This window comes from Gobio gobio (genome assembly GCF_949357685.1).
Source record: "Gobio gobio genome assembly, chromosome: 14".
Lineage (NCBI taxonomy): Eukaryota > Metazoa > Chordata > Actinopteri > Cypriniformes > Gobionidae > Gobio > Gobio gobio.
In genome coordinates this window covers 3,700,962-3,719,993 of record NC_137107.1, presented here as the reverse complement: position 1 = coordinate 3,719,993, position 19,032 = coordinate 3,700,962, and the positions used below count along the sequence as shown (strand labels likewise).

The 19,032-nt window shown below is 38.7% G+C and overlaps 1 protein-coding gene across 2 annotated transcripts in view; it reads left to right on the top strand.

Annotated features, from left to right (window-relative positions):
- Positions 1-19,032, top strand: part of fstl4 (follistatin-like 4) — a 353,963-nt gene that overhangs the window by 314,355 nt on the left and 20,576 nt on the right. The window contains exons 10-13 of one of the 2 annotated variants that reach the window (XM_079834258.1): positions 5,852-5,986; positions 8,926-8,952; positions 11,947-12,065; positions 15,274-15,423. In XM_079834258.1, coding sequence (XP_079690384.1) covers positions 5,852-5,986; positions 8,926-8,952; positions 11,947-12,065; positions 15,274-15,423 — 431 coding nt within the window. The remainder of the gene's footprint in view (positions 1-5,851; positions 5,987-8,925; positions 8,953-11,946; positions 12,066-15,273; positions 15,424-19,032) is intronic. The other variant, XM_079834259.1, reaches the window with a different exon arrangement.

Sequence of the window (19,032 nt, the reverse complement as noted above, 5' to 3'; positions counted from 1 at the left end):
GTCTTGATTTATACTCGGAGATAAAGCAAGGTAAACAATCACGAACCATAGTTTCCTCCAGAGTTTCCCACCTGGGGTTCGACTTGATGAAAAGCGAATCATTATTATATCATTGAAATATTGAATTTCAAAATAATTTCAAAATAAAAAAACGTATACACTAGATAAGGATGAAATATGTGTTGTTAAATAATTGGAATGTTAACTTAAAATCTTGGGGGTAATTCAAATAAATATTTTAGATCAAAGGAGTTCGGTTGAAATTTGAAAAAAAAAATGTTTAGGTAAACAAAAATAATATTTTTTTGGTGTGTTTTTTCCAATTATAGGCACTTTTTTACTTTTAGGAAATAAACTCCCATGTTCATGTTTATTTCGTTAACAAAAACTATGAAGAAAAAGGATTTTTTTTCCCTATGACTTAAAGGAACACTCCACTATTTTTGAAAATAGGCTCATTTTCCATCTCCCCTAGAGTTACACAGTTGAGTTTGACCATTTTTGAATACATTCAGCCGATCTCCAGGTCTGGCGGTAGCACTTTTAGCATAGCTTAGCATAGATCATTGAATCTGATTAGACTGTTAGCATCTCGCACAAAAAATGACCAAATTTTGACCAAATTTTCCAATTTTTTTTCCTATTTTTCCTATTTAAACTTGACTCTTCTGTAGTTACATCGTGTACTAAGACAACCGGCTTACACAGGAATGAGAGTATAGTTCCTACCCATATCAGCCTAGAAAATCAAAACATTTCATTTTCTGTTGGTCTTAGTGCACGATGTAACTACAGAAGAGTCAAGTTTTAAATAGGAAAAATAGCGAAACTCTTTGGTCATTTTTTGAGCGAGATGCTAACGGTCTAATCAGATTCAATTATCTATCCTAAGCTATGCTAAAAGTGCTTCCGCCAGACCCAGAGATCGGCTCAATGGATTCGAAAATGGTCAAACTCCACTGTTTAACTCTAGGGGAGTCGGAAAATGAGCCTATTTTCAAAAATAGTGGCACAACAGAAATATATTAATGCAATTTGGAATTACTATTAGGAATTTCACTGTTTTAGATTGAGAGAAGTTTCTTGTTTAACCAGTTTTCATAATGCAAAGTGTGTGTTCATTTATATGTATAGCCTATAGTAAATTAGGAAACTAGATGGGGTAAAATAATACGACGTTCTCTAGATTTGTGCTTACAGGTGAAAAATTCACAAATGACAACAATCGTTGTGATTTATAATTTTGAGCAAAATAATCGTGATTATCAATGTATCTATTATGCAGCATGAGGAAAATGTGTCCAAGTTTTCATTCACTCAAAACTAGACTAAAATGCCCAGACATTTGGTCGACTAAAAATTGACTAAACAAAACAGGAGAAGGTTGACTAAATATGATAAAAACTAAAAAGTACATTTCACACAGGACTACGACTAAATAACAAAGTAACAAATGACCTATGTATGTGAATATACTGTACAAACCAGAGTGCATGTCTTATATATCAGGACCTGGAAATGGTGGCGATTTCTTTTTTCCATCTTTTTGTCTTCTCTAGTTTATTTTAAATGCCCCTGCGGTGTGACAAATTAATGTTTTAAAGCCTCTGAATTAATATGAGCTCACAAGTACCGCATGTATAATAATTCTATGAGAATGAATAGCAAAAGGCTAATTATCATTGCATGTCTATAATCCACTTGCAGTACATGAATGTGCCAGATATGGAATGGAGTAAGAACTTTTGGCATGCGGTGAGAAGCTCTTGTTTGAATCGAGTCTGTATTTAGAGGATAGATAGACTGAGATCAATAGAAGGACAGGAAAGTAGAGTGCTCAAGATGAGAGAATGAAGGTGAAGTGGAGAGAGAGAGAACTCCCCTGCATGTATGTGATCTTTGACGCGGCACATGAAAGCGCTCGAGTGACACAGACAGTGTTCAGAGATGCTTGTGTTGTGATCAAGACAGCATCAGAAGCGAGCGAAGCATCTGGGACCCGCTGAACTTCGAGAGCAACCGTCCTGAGGCGTCACACACACACAACATCAGATACTCTCCTCGCCTTACAACCGCCGCTTTCATTTGGAGATCGTGTGTGTTCATCCTTAATTCCGTGTAATTATCTTCATGCTCAGCATTACTCCAAATGCTGATTCTTTTGGAGACCGAATCCCAGAATCTTGGTGATGTTGTCAGTATTCATAGGTAGTTTGGATGGACACTGATATGTCTGAGCTTCACTAATCCGTCCTCTTTCTAAAGTCCAGGCACGATTGAGTTCAGTACTCAGACACAACAATCCTATAGCCGACTCTCACTTATCATTAAATGATAAAGTAAAGTTGTCAGAGACCCTTTTGATGACTAAAGAATTATTTATTCATGAAATCCATTTGGTAATGAAAGTAAAGTCGTTTGCTGTGTTTTTATGGCTGAATTTAATTAGCATCAAAGCTCAATAAGAATAAAAGTGAAACACCATCAAAGTAACATCATGAACGTGTGTGTGTGTGCGTGTGTGTGTGAGCGAGCACTCTCTTTATCCCACTGTATATGTAAGGTTTTTATCTACGATATACTAACATTCAGTGAGTTAAGGTTAGGGTGGGTTTTACAATAGATGAGACACACTACATTGTAGCAGTCTGGTGATCTTTCACAGTCATGTTCGGTTCAGTTTTATTGCCCTGTTCTGTTTCGTAATCCTGTGCCACACATCATTGTCATCTGTTTGGTTTACCTATACAGCTCACCTTGACAGAACGTGCGACCCTCAAAACGAGTAACAAAACAAAGAAAACAGCAAAAGGGTAGATATGGATATACATGTTGTTCGCCTGCTTGTCCTCGAGCAGGGAGATCGGTCCCTCGAGGATCACACAAGGGACTTGTGCGCAAGCCTCACCCACTATCTATGCTACCATATGTCTCTGCTGGTTAAGCCCAATTCCAAGTCGTCTTCATCGCCGCTGGTTAAGCCCAGTTCCAAGTCGTCCCAGTCATTGCTGGTTAAGCCCAGTCTCAAGTCGTCTTCTTCATCGCTGGTTAAACCCAGTCCCAAGTCGTCCCAGTCATCACTGGTTAAGCCCAGTCCCAAGTCGTCCCAGTCATTGCTGGTTAAACCCAGTCCCAAGTCGTCCCAGTCATTGCTGGTTAAGCCCAGTCCCAAGTCGTCCCAGTCATTGCTGGTTAAACCCAGTCCCAAGTCGTCCCAGTCATTGCTGGTTAAGCCCAGTCCCAAGTCGTCCCAGTCATCACTGGTTAAGCCCAGTCCCAAGTCGTCTTCTTCATCGCTGTTTAAGCCCAGTCCCAAATCGTCTTCTTCATCGCTGTTTAAGCCCAGTCCCAAGTCGTCTTCTTCATCACTGGTTAAGCCCAGTCCCAAGTCGTCCCAGTCATCACTGGTTAACCCCAGTTCCAAGTCTTCCAGTCATCGCTGGTTAAGCCCAGTCTCAAGTCGTCCCAGTCATCACTGGTTACGCCCAGTCACAAGTCACCCCAGTCATTGCTGGTTAAACCCAGTCTCAAGTCACCCCAGTAATCATTGGTTAAGCCCAGTCTCAAGTCGTCTTCTTCATCGCTGGTTAAACCCTGCCCCAAGTCGTCTTCTTCATCACTGGTTAAGCCCAGTCCCAAGTCGTCCCAGTCATCACTGGTTAAGCCCAGTCCCAAGTCATCCCAGTCATCACTGGTTAAGCCCAGTCCCAAGTCGTCCCAGTCATCACTGGTTAAGCCCAGTCCCAAGTCGTCTTCTTCATCACTGGTTAAGCCCAGTCCCAAGTCGTCTTCTTCATCACTGGTTAAGCCCAGTCCCAAGTCGTCCCAGTCATTGCTGGTTAAGCCCAGTCCCAAGTCGTCTTCTTCATCACTGGTTAAGCCCAGTCCCAAGTCGTCTTCTTCATCACTGGTTAAGCCCAGTCCCAAGTCGTCTTCTTCATCACTGTTTAAGCCCAGTCCCAAGTCGTCCCAGTCATCACTGGTTAAGCCCAGTCCCAAGTCTTCTCAGTCATCACTGGTTAAGCCCAGTCCCAAGTCGTCCCAGTCATCACTGGTTAAACCCCGTCCCAAGTCGTCCAAGTCATCACTGGTTAAGCCCAGTCCCAAGTCGTCCCAGTCATCACTGGTTAAACCCCGTCCCAAGTCGTCCCAGTCATCACTGGTTAAACCCCGTCCCAAGTCGTCCCAGTCATTGCTGGTTAAGCCCAGTCCCAAGTCGTCTTCTTCATCACTGGTTAAGCCCAGTCCCAAGTCGTCCCAGTCATCACTGGTTAAACCCCGTCCCAAGTCGTCCCAGTCATCACTGGTTAAGCCCAGTCCCAAGTCGTCCCAGTCATCACTGGTTAAACCCCGTCCCAAGTCGTCCCAGTCATCACTGGTTAAACCCCGTCCCAAGTCGTCCCAGTCATTGCTGGTTAAGCCCAGTCTCAAGTCGTCTTCTTCATGGCTGGTTAAACCCAGTTCCAAGTATTCTCAGTTATTGCTGGTTAAGCCCAGATCTTTCAAGTTTCTTCAAGCCACCTCAAGCTTCTGAGCCCCAGACTCCATCTGGGCCCTCTGGCTCCACCATGGTCTGTCATCCCTCAGGCTCCTGACACAGGACCCCCTCACGAGGACTAACATGGACATTTATTTTTTTGCTTAACTGCTTAAATAGCTTTTTGGTCAATTTTAGACAGTAAATTTAAAGTTAAGTTTTATTCACCTAGCCACTCACCAAGCATATCAAGCTAAAAAATCCATCCTTCTGTGCTTTTAAATGTCTGTGTTAAAAGAGCACAATCGGCTGTTTGATTTCTGTAGCCTATGATGTCCAGCTTAATTGTAGGGTCTTTCTTCATTATTAATTCATTAACATCATTAATTTGTAGCTGCTGTTCGATTGCCAGGAAATTTTCAGAGATGAGACGAGCTTATGGATATATGTGAAATTAGCAAAATATTACTAAATGTGCCTCCAAGACTTTGATCTGACCCTGAGAAAGGACTTTCATTGGTGTATGAAACTTAACATAGGTTTATTCGGCAATATTACATTATATTTGGGCTTGAATAAACAAATGAATTTAGATGTCACCACATGAAACACATTTTAGTTTACTTGACAAAAGAAACCTAATGTAAAAGAAAAAGTTGAGACGTGTCTTTCTTCCCTTTGGTCATTTTCGAAAGAAAACATTTCTGCTGAAAAAAAACAAAAACAGACACTCAATAAATCCAAGTATTGGACTTTATAACTTGGCACAGTATTAGCTGCACCACAGGGAAGCCTTTATGGGTTTTAAGAATGTTTTCACCCAAAGCTCTGTCAATGAAAAATGTTATTGGTCGACTGTAGGAACAAACACTTCAAAGTTACTTTTGAGATTTATGTTATTGCCCTGTAGTTGCTTGTTGGTTTTGTTAGAGGCACATTTTCTTTGGTGTTTGTGTGTGTTAACTAGGGATGTGCCCGAAGCCGAATAACTTATTCGGAAGGGCACGGATAATGGCTTTGAAATGAATAATGAATTCTACCGAATAATAGGAAAAATATTCGGCAGACACAGTCCTCCTCATGTTTGCTGGATAACAGCTGAGCCAGGGGTTCATATCACGATATTTTACATAAACCTCTAAGATCACTACACACCAATGAGTGTGTGAAGTAAATGAGTGTAAGCTCTAAGAATGAAATTTGCAGTGCAATCACAAATCAAATTTTGCATTGTCGTCTCATAAATCAAACCAGCAACCAGTATCGCATACTGGACCAGCAATTCTGGATTTTTTAGCAGGGAACAGATAGGAAATATAGGAATTACACAGTAAATGCACTGAATCATCTAACTCTGTGTTTGTCTTTCTACAGCTAATGGCAGTGAGCTTCACATCGGTAGTGTGCGTTATGAAGACACTGGGGCTTATACCTGCATCGCTAGAAACGAGGTTGGCGTGGATGAAGACATCTCATCTCTGTTTGTGGAAGATTCGGCACGTAAGACACGTGAGTGATGATACTGAAGCTCTTTTAGCAAAGATTATAATGATTATGTAATGAGCTATGAGTAGTCTGGTCCAGTGTTTGCTGTAGGCAAGTTCCTCTGAAACCCTCCACCTCCCCAGCTCCACCTGCCCAGATCTGCTACGGGATGGATGTATGTCAATTTATGCAGCAGCTGCACATCTTGCATGCTCACAGCAGTGTGTCTGTGTATCTATTAGCAGTAGCAAGTCCATACTTGCTCTGCATCAGCTTCAGTGTAGAAGTTCTAGGGTCAGGGCACATTAGCGAGAGAGCGCAATTCCAAAAGAGCGAGAATACACATGAAAATGCACTATCCAAACTTAAAGGGCTGTAATTCAAGAATGATTTGGAATATAGACCTCAGTTTTGTCTTGTTTTAAAGCAGACGCTCGGCAGATTATTGCTGAAGTGAAAAAATATGAAAGTATGAAAAAGTTATGGAAGTTTAAAGTCACTGTAAATAAAAAATACTGTACTAAATATTATATATATATATATATATATTTTACAAAAAATGTTTAAACTAAAACTACAAAAAAAATCAAAGCCATATAAAAAATTGAAGTTCCCATGAGATTTTGTTTAGGCGCTATACCAAAAATAGCCACCGGGTGTCATTGAAATGTTTATTTGAAATGTTTAAATGTTTATACTGTTTATTTGATGCATTTTTCTGTAAATTTCTGTGCAAATGTCACGTCCATCACAAAACGGTCACCAAATATGGAACCTTGAGACTCAGACCTTTCCAATGATATGTGTTTTGTCAAGATTGGAAAAAAGATTTTGATTATAAAGTAGTTAAAATAATGTTGTAATATGAAACATGACGTCCCCCACTAGGGGGAGGAGCCTGCTATTTCCATGGTAACGCAACGTCCAATTTCAAAACTGTTTCCACAGGATGAATTTCGAGTTTGTAAGCTTTCCAATGACTCCTAATATATGATAACTACTCAAATATATGATAGGAAAAAGGCAATCAAAAAAAGAGTGACAGTTAAGAGGTTAAGACCCTTTTTGGGCAGTAAAAAATGGTGCAAATACTAGTAAATTGACTAGCGCAAACCTTTGTAAATCACCTTGAATTATTAATTTAAATACTCCTCTCCCATTAAGTTTCCATCTGAAAGGGAAGCTCCTACATATGCAATAAGGTCAGCCACAAAAATAACCTTTTCATCGCTAATTTTTCACTTTGTGTCTTTAGCAAATCCTGACCAAAGAGGGTTTGCGCTGGTGCAAGCTGTTAGTAAATCTGGCCCCCAGTCCGCCATCTAGTTGAACTGGTTTTATTCAAGTCTTAAATGTTAATAACACTGAACCATATATACATAAATTTATACCAACAAAACTATTTTTATGGGTTAAAGGGATAGTTCACCCGAAAAGCTCAATTCTGCCATCATTTACTCATCCTCAAGTTGTTCCAAACCTGAGTTTCTTTCTTCTGTTGAACACAAAAGAAGATATTTTGAAGAATGTTAGTAACTAGACAGTAGACTGTAGCCATTTTAACTTCCATGGTATTTCTTTCCCCTACTAAATCAATGGTTACTGTTAACTGTTTACCAACATTCTCCAAAATATCTTCTTTTGTGTTCAGCAGAGGTTTGGAACAACTTGAGGTTGAGTAAATGACAACATTTTGGGGTTAACTATTCCTTTAAACTGGTAGAAATGAGCAAGTTACCAATTTTTATGGTGTGGTTATATTCACTCACATGTTGTGATGATCTATGCTGTATTTGGGCACTCGTGTACTCTATCACGAGCGTTGCTGGTTCAGTCATTACCGGCAAGGATTTACAAGTCGGCTCACATGCAGTTAAACCACCAATGCGGAAAGGACAGTTTGTCATTAATAAGGTTTTAATGCTCGTACAGCAATAAACATCTTCAGATGTGAACAACCCTGTGGTGTCTTTGCCCGTAAGCCAATTCCCATTTCGAAAATTATAGACATTTTCTGGACTGTTAAATTTACAGTGTTCACTTACAGTGAAATGAAGGTCTATAGATCTGATTATGCCAGTAAATGGGGGATTATTTTCCATCCACTAGTATGGCTTTAAAAAACAATCATTCTGGTTTTAAACGCAGACATTTGGCCTTGTAGTGGTGTACTACAATACAACCATAACCCGACATCATAACTGAAAGAGTGGAAATCACAGATCTTATTTCTTAATTAGTATTTGTCAGTAATATACAGTAAGACTTACAAGAATACAAGTAGTCTATGAGCACTATTATCAAAGTGTTATAATAAAACGTACGTCAGTCATATTTTCTGTAACACAATGTCCTTGTTGAATATAAAGGACAGGTGACAAGTCCCATATAAAGAGGACAAAGGCTGGTAATTTCTGCATTCAAATCATCTCCAGTAAGACCTTTGAATAAGTCTTTTATATGTTAACCCTCGTGTCGAGGGGCTGAGAGACCTCAAGGCCATTTTAATATCTCAAAAAATAGACTAGCAGGTTGATATTTCATGAGGTTCTGAAAATCAGGTATAAAATATCATGCGTAAATCGTTCCCTAAGAAAATTGACTTAGTGAGTAGTAAGTTTAGGGTCTCTGAGACGCATAAAAACAACAAATGCAGTGTTTCTGTACACACTCCGGACAGCTGTTTGTCGTATTTCTGCTGATCAGAAACATGACTAGAATGGAAACCAGACAGGTTTCTGAAAAGTGCATGTCCAGAGGTGTGAGACAGGCTTCAGTAATATCCGCCTGCAGGGTTTCAGGAACTTCAGCCCATCTCCACCTTCCTTATTTCAACTTCTTGAAGTAATCCAAGGGATCATATTAACATGAAATCACTATTATTATTAGAGTCAGGCCCGTTCTGCACGTGTCCAGTGTGTTTCACTAACTCTGCTCTGTTTCTCCTCATGCTGTCCATCTAGTGGCCAACATCCTCTGGAGGGAGGAAGGTAAATACATGTCTGATTATCTGTCTGATCAATGTACATTTTATACATTTATATCACATTTTGAGAGACACTTTGAGAACTGTGTGTGGATTGAATAAGTTCTTAGTGAAATAAACAAATGCTGGTGTAACCCCTCCTGTTTGAACCGCCCCGCTCCAAGTGGGACTCGAACCCGGGTCTGCCCGCATGAGAGTCAGACGCTCTAACAAGGAGACTAAAGGCTGCAACCGCTAGTGTCAGTCGCTAGAGCATCTCTTGAGATCAGAGGAGTGAGGTTTACTGAGTCATGGCCTCCGTTACACTGGCATATCTGAAACATGTATTTATGAACTACATTACTTGGTGGAAGACTAGTTTAATGTCATTATCATGAAGCGATAAGCTACTTATGATTATACCATGGTGAAGGGCGTTTTGCTCACTCTGCCTGGGTCGTACTAATGAGTGAATGACTCAATGACTCATTCATAAAGAGAGTCATTTACTTCATTCCTGAATGAATCAGCCGTTTGAACGGATCTAAAGAGTGAATGATTCAATGACTCATTCATAAAGAGAGTCATTTACTTCATTCCTGAATGAATCAGCCGTTTGAACGGATCTTAAGAGGGAATGATTCAATGACTCATTCATAAAGAGAGTCATTTACTTCATTCCTGAATGAATCAGCCGTTTGAACGGATCTTAAGAGGGAATGATTCAATGACTCATTCATAAAGAGAGTCATTTACTTCATTCCTGAATGAATCAGCCGTTTGAACGGATCTAAAGAGTGAATGATTCAATGACTCATTCATAAAGAGAGTCATTTACTTCATTCCTGAATGAATCAGCCGTTTGAACGGATCTAAAGAGTGAATGATTCAATGACTCATTCATAAAGAGAGTCATTTACTTCATTCCTGAATGAATCAGCCGTTTGAACGGATCTAAAGAGTGAATGATTCAATAACTCATTCATAAAGAGAGTCATTTACTTCATTCCTGAATGAATCAGCCGTTTGAACGGATCTAAAGAGTGAATGATTCAATGACTCATTCATAAAGAGAGTCATTTACTTCATTCCTGAATGAATCAGCCGTTTGAACGGATCTAAAGAGTGAATGATTCAATGACTCATTCATAAAGAGAGTCATTTACTTCATTCCTCAATGAATCAGCCGTTTGAACGGATCTAAAGAGTGAATGATTCAATGACTCATTCATAAAGAGAGTCATTTACTTAATTCCTGAATGAATCAGCCGTTTGAACAGATCTAAAGAGTGAATGATTCAATAACTCATTCATAAAGAGAGTCATTTACTTCATTCCTGAATGAATCAGCCGTTTGAACGGATCTAAAGAGTGAATGATTCAATGACTCATTCATAAAGAGAGTCATTTACTTCATTCCTGAATAAATCAGCCGTTTGAACGGATCTTAAGAGGGAATGATTCAATGACTCATTCATAAAGAGAGTCATTTACTTCATTCCTGAATGAATCAGCCGTTTGAACGGATCTAAAGAGTGAATGATTCAATGACTCATTTATAAAGAGAGTCATTTACTTCATTCCTGAATGAATCAGCCGTTTGAACGGATCTAAAGAGTGAATGATTCAAGGACTCATTCATAAAGAGAGTCATTTACTTCATTCCTGAATGAATCAGCCGTTTGAAAGAAACTAATGAGTGAATGATTCGATGACTCATGCATTTAGAGAGTCATCTACTTTTTTCCTGAATGAATCAGCTGTTTGAACGAATCTAATGAGTAAAGCTGCTTTGAAACAATCTACATTGTTAAAAGCTCTATATAAATACAGTTGACTTGACTTGACTTGACTAATGAGTGAATGACTCAATGACATCTTCATAAAGAGAGTCATTTACTTCATTCCTGAATGAATCCGCCATTTTAATTAATTGAATAAATGAATGATTCAATGACTCATTCATAAAGAGAGTCATTTGAGAGAATGATTCAATGACTCATTCATAAAGAGAGTCATTTACTTCATTCCTGAATGAATCAGCCGTTTGAATGAATCAAATAAATAAATTATTTAATGACTTATTCATAAAGAGAGTAATTTACTTCATCCCTGAATGAATCAGCCATTTGAACAAATCTAATGAGTGAATCATTCAATGACTCCTTCATAAAGAGAGAAATTTACTTCATTCCTGAATGAATCAGTCGTTTGAACAAATCTAATGAGTGAATGACTCAATGACATCTTCATAAAGAGAGTCATTTACTTCATTCCTGAATGAATCCGCCATTTTAATTAATTGAATAAATAAATGATTCAATGACTCATTCATAAAGAGAGTAATTTGAGTGAATGACTCAATGACTCATTCATAAAGAGAGTCATTTACTTCATTCCTGAATGAATCAGCCGTTTGAACGGATCTAAAGAGTGAATGATTCAATGACTCATTCATAAAGAGAGTCATTTACTTAATTCCTGAATGAATCAGCCGTTTTAACGAATCTAAAGAGTGAATGATTCAATGACTCATTCATAAAGAGAGTCATTTACTTCATTCCTGAATGAATCAGCCGTTTGAACGGATCTAAAGAGTGAATGATTCAATGACTCATTCATAAAGAGAGTAATTTACTTCATTCCTGAATGAATCAGCCATTTCTAGTTCTTATTTAATGCACAATAATGACTTTATTTTTTTATTTTAGCCACTATGTTGACACTGTTGCTGTCTGAGTAAAATAGTTAGGGTCAGTATTTGAGCGTCTGAGCCGCCCCACAATGCCTCCGCCTCAGCCTCCGCCTCAGCATCTCTCATTAGCAGCTGGTGTCTGCTGCCAGGTGACAGACCTGCAAATGCACTTCTCGGATTGGTTGCAGGAGATTTTAATAGCCTCTGCTGTCTAACCGCGGGACAGCCGGGTTGTTAGGAGCCCGTTTGGTGTTGCTTCCTCTCAGAAGACGAGAGTGTGCATGTAATGGTGTGTGTGATCGATGCACCTGTGTGTGGTTGTAGGGCTCAGTGTGGGGAACATGTTCTACGTCTTCTCCAGCGAAGGGATCCTCATCCTGCAGCCTGGCAACTGTGAGATCCGCAGACGCATCACGCGGACAGAGAGGATTCTGGGGAGTCAAGTAAGTCCTGGCCCAACCCAAAAGGCCAATTTTAGGACATCCATCCCCTAAATTCCTATTACATTCTAAAAAATGCTGGGTTAAAAACAACCCAAGTTGGGTTGAATATGGACTAACCCAGCAATTGGGTTGTTTTAACCCAGTGAATGGGTTGTTTTAACCCAGTGATTGGGTTGTTTTAACCCAGTGATTGGGTTGTTTTAACCCAGTGATTGGGTTGTTTTAACCCAGCAATTGGGTTGTTTTAACCCAGTGATTGGGTTGTTTTAACCCAGTGATTGGGTTGTTTTAACCCAGTGATTGGGTTGTTTTAACCCAGTGATTGGGTTGTTTTAACCCAGTGATTGGGTTGTTTTAACACAGCGGTTGGGTTGAATGTTTGCTTAAAACAACCCAATCGATGGGTTAAAACAACCCAATCACTGGGTTAAAACAACCCAATCACTGGGTTAAAACAACCCAATCACTGGGTTAAAACAACCCAATTGCTGGGTTAAAACAACCCAATCGCTGGGTTAAAACAACCTAACCGCTGGATTAAAACAACCCAATCACTGGGTTAAAACAACCCAATCGCTGGGTTAAAACAACCCAATTGCTGGGTTAAAACAACCCAATCGCTGGGTTAAAACAACCTAACCGCTGGATTAAAACAACCCAATCACTGGGTTAAAACAACCCAATCGCTGGGTTAAAACAACCCAATTGCTAGATTAAAACAACCCAATCGCTGGGTTAAAACAACCTAACCGCTGGATTAAAACAACCCAATCACTGGGTTAAAACAACCCAATCGCTGGGTTAAAACAACCCAATTGCTGGGTTAAAACAACCCAATCGCTGGATTAAAACAACCTAACCGCTGGATTAAAACAACCCAATCGCTGGGTTAAAACAACCCATTCCCTGGGTTAAAACAACCCAATTGCTGGGTTAAAACAACCCAATTGCTGGGTTAGTCCATATTCAACCCAACTTGGGTTGTTTTTAACCCAGCATTTTTTAGAGTGTAGGGTATATAGCGACTCATAATGTAATAACTGCACAGAATGTCATATTATTGAAAACATGACATGATTTTGGTGAGTTTATATTGTAAAAATGCTCTCATAATGTAAAAATTACACTCTAAAAAATGCTGGGTTAAAAATAACCCAAATTGGGTTGAAAATGGACTAACCCAGCAATTGGGTTGTTTTAACCCAGCGATTGGTTTGTTTTAACCCAGTAATTGGGTTGTTTTAACACAGCGATTGGGTTGTTTTAACCCAGTAATTGGGTTGTTTTAATCCAGTAATTGGGTTGTTTTAACCCAGTAATTGGTTTGTTTTAACACAGCGATTGGGTTGTTTTAACCCAGTAATTGGGTTGTTTTAACCCAGCAATTGGGTTGTTTTAACCCAGTAATTGGGATGTTTTAACCCAGTAATTGGGATGTTTTAACTCAGTAATTGGGTTGTTTTAACCCAGCGATTGGTTTGTTTTAACCCAGCAATTGGGTTGTTTTAACTCAGTAATTGGGTTGTTTTAACCCAGCGATTGGTTTGTTTTAACCCAGCAATTGGGTTGTTTTAACTCAGTAATTGGGTTGTTTTAACCCAGCGATTGGTTTGTTTTAACCCAGCAATTGGGTTGTTTTAACCCAGTAATTGGGTTGTTTTAACCCAGCAATTGGGTTGTTTTAACCCAGCGATTGGGTTGTTTTAACCCAGCAATTGGGTTGTTTTAACCCAGCGATTGGGTTGTTTTAACCCAGCAATTGGGTTGTTTTAACCCAGCGATTGGTTTGTTTTAACCCAGCGATTGGGTTGTTTTAACCCAGCGATTGGGTTGTTTTAACCCAGGGATTGGGTTGTTTTAACCCAGCGATTGGGTTGTTTTAAGCAAACATCTAACCCAACTGAAGGGTTAAAAAAAACCATTCACTGGATTAAAACAACCCAATTGCTGGGTTAGTCCATTTTCAATCAGACTTGGGTTGTTTTTAACCCAGCATTTTTTTAGAGTGTATTGCATTATGAGCAAGATTGTATTACATTTTGAGAAAATTATTACATTATGAACATTTTATTATAATAATAATGTAACACTTATTACATTATGTGCAGTTTTTACATGGGGCTAAAGGCACACCCTTTCATTACTCGCATAGTGTACATTTTACAACAGATTTTGTGTGAAAATAAATCATAAAAGTGGTTTATTTAGTTTAAAAATCTTATAATAATATGAGGCGGCAAGGGGGGCTTTTATCTTAAAGTATTAATACAATTATTTTAGCTAAAATTATATGTTTTTAATAATGTCTAAGTTCATACTTGTTCAAAACAATCACACTATTTTCCGTTTATTTTGCCTAATAAAATAATTCATTTGTTCAATAATAATGATGTCATTAAAATATGTTAATATATAAATACTGTATATATAAAAAATATAGAAATTTTATTCTGAAATAATTTACTGTAGCAATAACTAATATTGTATTATATGATATGATTAAAATCATATTTTTAAATAAGCTGGTGTATGCGATACCGCTGGATTAAAACAACCCAATTGCTGGGTTAGTCCATATTCAACCCAACTTGGGTTGTTTTTAACCCAGCATTTTTAGAGTGTAGGGTATATAGCGACTCATAATGTAATAACTGCACAGAATGTCATATTATTGAAAACATGACATGATTTTGGTGAGTTTATATTGTAAAAATGCTCTCATAATGTAAAAATTACACTCTAAAAAATGCCAAGTTGGGTTGAAAATGGACTAACCCAGCGATTGGGTTGTTTTAACCCAGCAATATCTATATTCAATAATAATGATGTCATTAAAATATGTTAATATAGAAATTCTGTACATCTTAAAAATATAGAAATTTTATTCTGAAAACATTTAACAATAACTAATATTGTATTATATGATATGATTAATATCATATTTTTAAATAAGCTGGTTTCATTATAAATATGGTGATTATCTCTAAGGTTTGATTTATGATATATTTATCATCTGAATCCTCAACATGTCAACAAATGAAGGATTAGACACATTTCCACGTGCATCCTGAAAGCAGATGTTTCGGAAAGGGCTGAGGCGAGTGTTTGCGCCCTCTAGTGGTTCAGAGGAGAATAAACCAAAGGCGCCTTTAGCCCCGCTGTGCCCGGCTATAATGCAAACATTGATGTGTGTGTGTTTTCCCTGCAGGGAGAGCTGTGTCCCAGAAGCCCCGGCGTGTCTGCACATGAGTGTGTGTGGGCGTCTGCGGTCAGTGTGAGGGACCGGTTTGTGTACGTGACCCAGCCGCTCCAGCACAGACTCCTGCTGATCGACACACAGGCGCAGAGAGTCGTGCAGGTGAGGATATCTCACAGCACACGGTGTCAAATCAATCTTTCGTTTTTGACTTAATTGCCATTTGCACTCAATTTAATTACGTTAAATGAAAATAAATTTGTAAAATTTTAAAGGGTTAGTTCACCCAAAAATGAAAATTCTGTCATTAATGACTGACCCTCATGTGGTTCCTCTTCAGACACAAATGAAGATATTTTAGTGTAAATCTGATGCTCTGAAAGGCCTCCATTGGCTCAACTTTACACTCTCAAGACCCTTAAAAGACACTAAAGACTAAAGTTACAAAGTCCATCTCACTACAGCGGCTCTACAATAACTTTATGAATCGACGAGAATAGTTTTTGTGCGCAAAAAAAACCCTAAATAACGACTTATATAGTGATGACGATTTTAAACCACGGCCTCATGAAGCTTCGAAGCGTTATGAATCAGTGAGTCGATTAATGATTCGGATCGCGTGTCTAACCGCCAAACTGCTGAAATTTGGCGATTCAAACTGCTGAATCGACTCACTGATTCATAACGCTTCAAACTGCTGATTCGACGGAGGCACACGGAAGACAAGAACAAGCTGGATAAAGGTGTTATTTAGATTTTCTTTTGCGCACAAAAACTATTGTCGTCGCATCGTAAAATTATTGTAGAGTCACTGTGGTGAGATGGACTTTGTAACGACGTTTTTAGTGCCTTTTATGGGTCTTGTGAGTGTAAATGTACTGAATGCCAATGGAGGCCTATCTGAAGCCTTTCTCAGCATCAGCTTTACACTAAAATATCTTCATTTGTGTCTGAATATGAACGGAGGACTGACGGGTGTCGAACGACATGAGGGTGAGGAATTAATGACAGAATTTTCATTTTTGGGTGAACTAACCCTTTAAGTCAATGTAAAGGCGCGTTGATGCGCGTCTGGAGGTCCTGCGGCGCGTTAGACGCATTTCGCATGGCGCGATGGACGTGATTGTGCCTCATTCGCGTGTCCAGTGACGCGTCTTTCGCGAGTGGTGCTTTTTGTGCATTCACGCGTTTGAAGCGAATTCGCGTCTGACCCCCGAGTTAAAAAATCTGAACTTCGGCGTCAATTCACGCCCCGATAACCAATCAGGAGCCTGCTCACTGCTGTCACGTGGTGAAGTGACGATGAGTAACCCTGCATAATTTAAAAATACTACTATTGTGTCACAACATGTAGTTTTAAGACTTTTTCAGGTGAGAATGTAGTTGTTTAAAGCTCAAATCTGTGGTTTATTTATAAAGAGAGCGCCTATTTTTAAAAAAATATGTGTTTTTGGAGTTGTGAGCTTCAGGCGATCAGCGGCGCTCAGCGCTCATTAACCCCGGCGAGAGCAGCCTTTACTCGGCCAGTCCTTCAGCCGTCTGCCGCTGCTCTGATGTCCTGTAGTGGTTCATCTTGTGTGGATCTTACGGCCGATCTTTGCTCTCATGAATCTATAATTTGTTGTCTGCCAAATGGTTTTGACTGAGGGCAAAGAAAAGTTTCATAACTTTATATTTTAGGATATTTAAATATACATGCAGTGAAGATAATGAAGGAGTTGCCTGGACCACATTTGTGTGGCTATTAATGTTTAATATATTTTTTTTTTTGAAAATGAAAAGAGGCAGAGTGGTGTTTTATGACATATTTCTCCTGGAACGCCTTGAACGCGCGTCTATTTCGCTTCCAGCGCTCAATTTATACGCGTGTCCAATTCACTGTGGACGCTCGAATGGATTCGAGTCGAGCCACGAACGCTGTGCTCAGTGATGAACTGTGACTTGGAATCTCATATGGTCCGTTGTTTCCGGAAGAAAGCACTGAACGCAACAGAAAATAAAAATAAAAAATAATTTTTTAAAAAACTGAACGCAACAGAGACTAGAGCTTCCAAAGGATAACCGCTAAAGAGATGGCGGATTATTCAACTGTGGCTCGACTTGTCGAGACTGTTTTCCAAGATGGCTCCTGTCTGTATACGCGTAATGTTCTGTCTTTATATAGTATCTTCTTATTAAACTGTTTGTACACTTACAAACTTCTCAATGCTTGGGTTTGCATGTAGGGACCCTCATTATGCTACCGTGTTAATGTGAGGCTATTTTGAGCCTTGTTAGTGGTATTAACTAGCGATTTATTTTACTTATGCTATGCCCCATATACTAGCGTTATAAGCTAATCTGTTTTTAGAGATTAAACTCTTTACATTCGATTTTCATGAAAATGCATCCCAGAGAACGATCTACTCGGTAACCATGTGTTAATTACCCCTAGTTGTCCTTTAAGAGGCGTTTGTGTCGACCTTGATTTATTGCAATATTGAGGTGTTCAGTTTTATTTACATTTTAGAAAACAAACATGATTTCTCATCTTACATATCAATCGTTTCTTACTTTCACTGGCGTCTCTCAGGTGTCGAGCACTAGTGCATCTTTGAGCTTACATTCAGTATGAGTAAAATACCTAAAATCAGATACTTTAAAACTTTTACTCAAGTTGTATTGGAATTGTTGAGTCATTTTCACTGTACTTTTACTCAAGTATGGTTTTCAGGTGCTCTTTACACCATGTTTTCTCATAATTTACTCTTTCTCCCATCCAATGCTGCCAAATAAATGATTGTTTTTTCTTACATGTTTGAACACTCAACACACAGCAACAGAGAACAATGGAAGGCATAAGATGAATGTAGACAGTGGAGATGAAAGCGCTTTCAGGGAGCAGAGCGTGTCGAGGGTGGTGTGGATCACGGCTGATAAATCCTTCTAACATGATCACAGGGGCTCAGCGACAAACAAACTACAACAAACGCCAAATGATCCCGACAATCATTCAGCATTTTTAACTAAGGCTGGAAGTGCCGGCCAACATCCAGGGCTTCGACTGCCTCTGCTGTTCACTTGATAATGCAGCATCTTTCAAGAAAGAAAATCTAACTTTAAACTTGTCAGTTTACACTGTCACTTTTACATGCAACGCTCATTTCAGTTTCAACATTTGCAGTTTCAGGAAGCGCATCAAAGATGATTCACAAATGATTTTTAAACATATTTTAGTGGATGTAAAATTAAGAACATTGAAATTAAGTTCAGCATTTGTGTCATTTAGCACATTTTAATTAGGTAAAGCTTAACAAGCAGCATTTTTTTTACATTTATGCAAATCTGTGTTTAAATATAACAAGGTTGTCCTGCTTTATAGTCCTCTTATCACTGCTTTGATATAACCTATATTGTATAAAGCGCTATATAAATGAAGGAGAATAGTTCTGATTACAGTATTGATTACATAAAATCCTTTAATCAAGAGATTTTTTCTTCATGAATCAAACACTATTGTATGTTTCTCATCAGTGACGACTGTAATCACATGAAGGACATTCAGACCAACGGCACGAGTGTGCAATTTACACTTCAGCAACAATAACAACACCCTGAGAGGAAAAGGTTGAATCTTAAAGGGTTCCGTCAGGCACTTCCAACCCTTTAGGGGTTGCCATCATGGGGTCATTTTATGGATTTAGTTTTAATTAATTAGTTTTAATTAAACAGCTTTATCATTTATCACTAAATTCTTTAAAAGCTCATCTAAAATTATTATGTAATGATTCT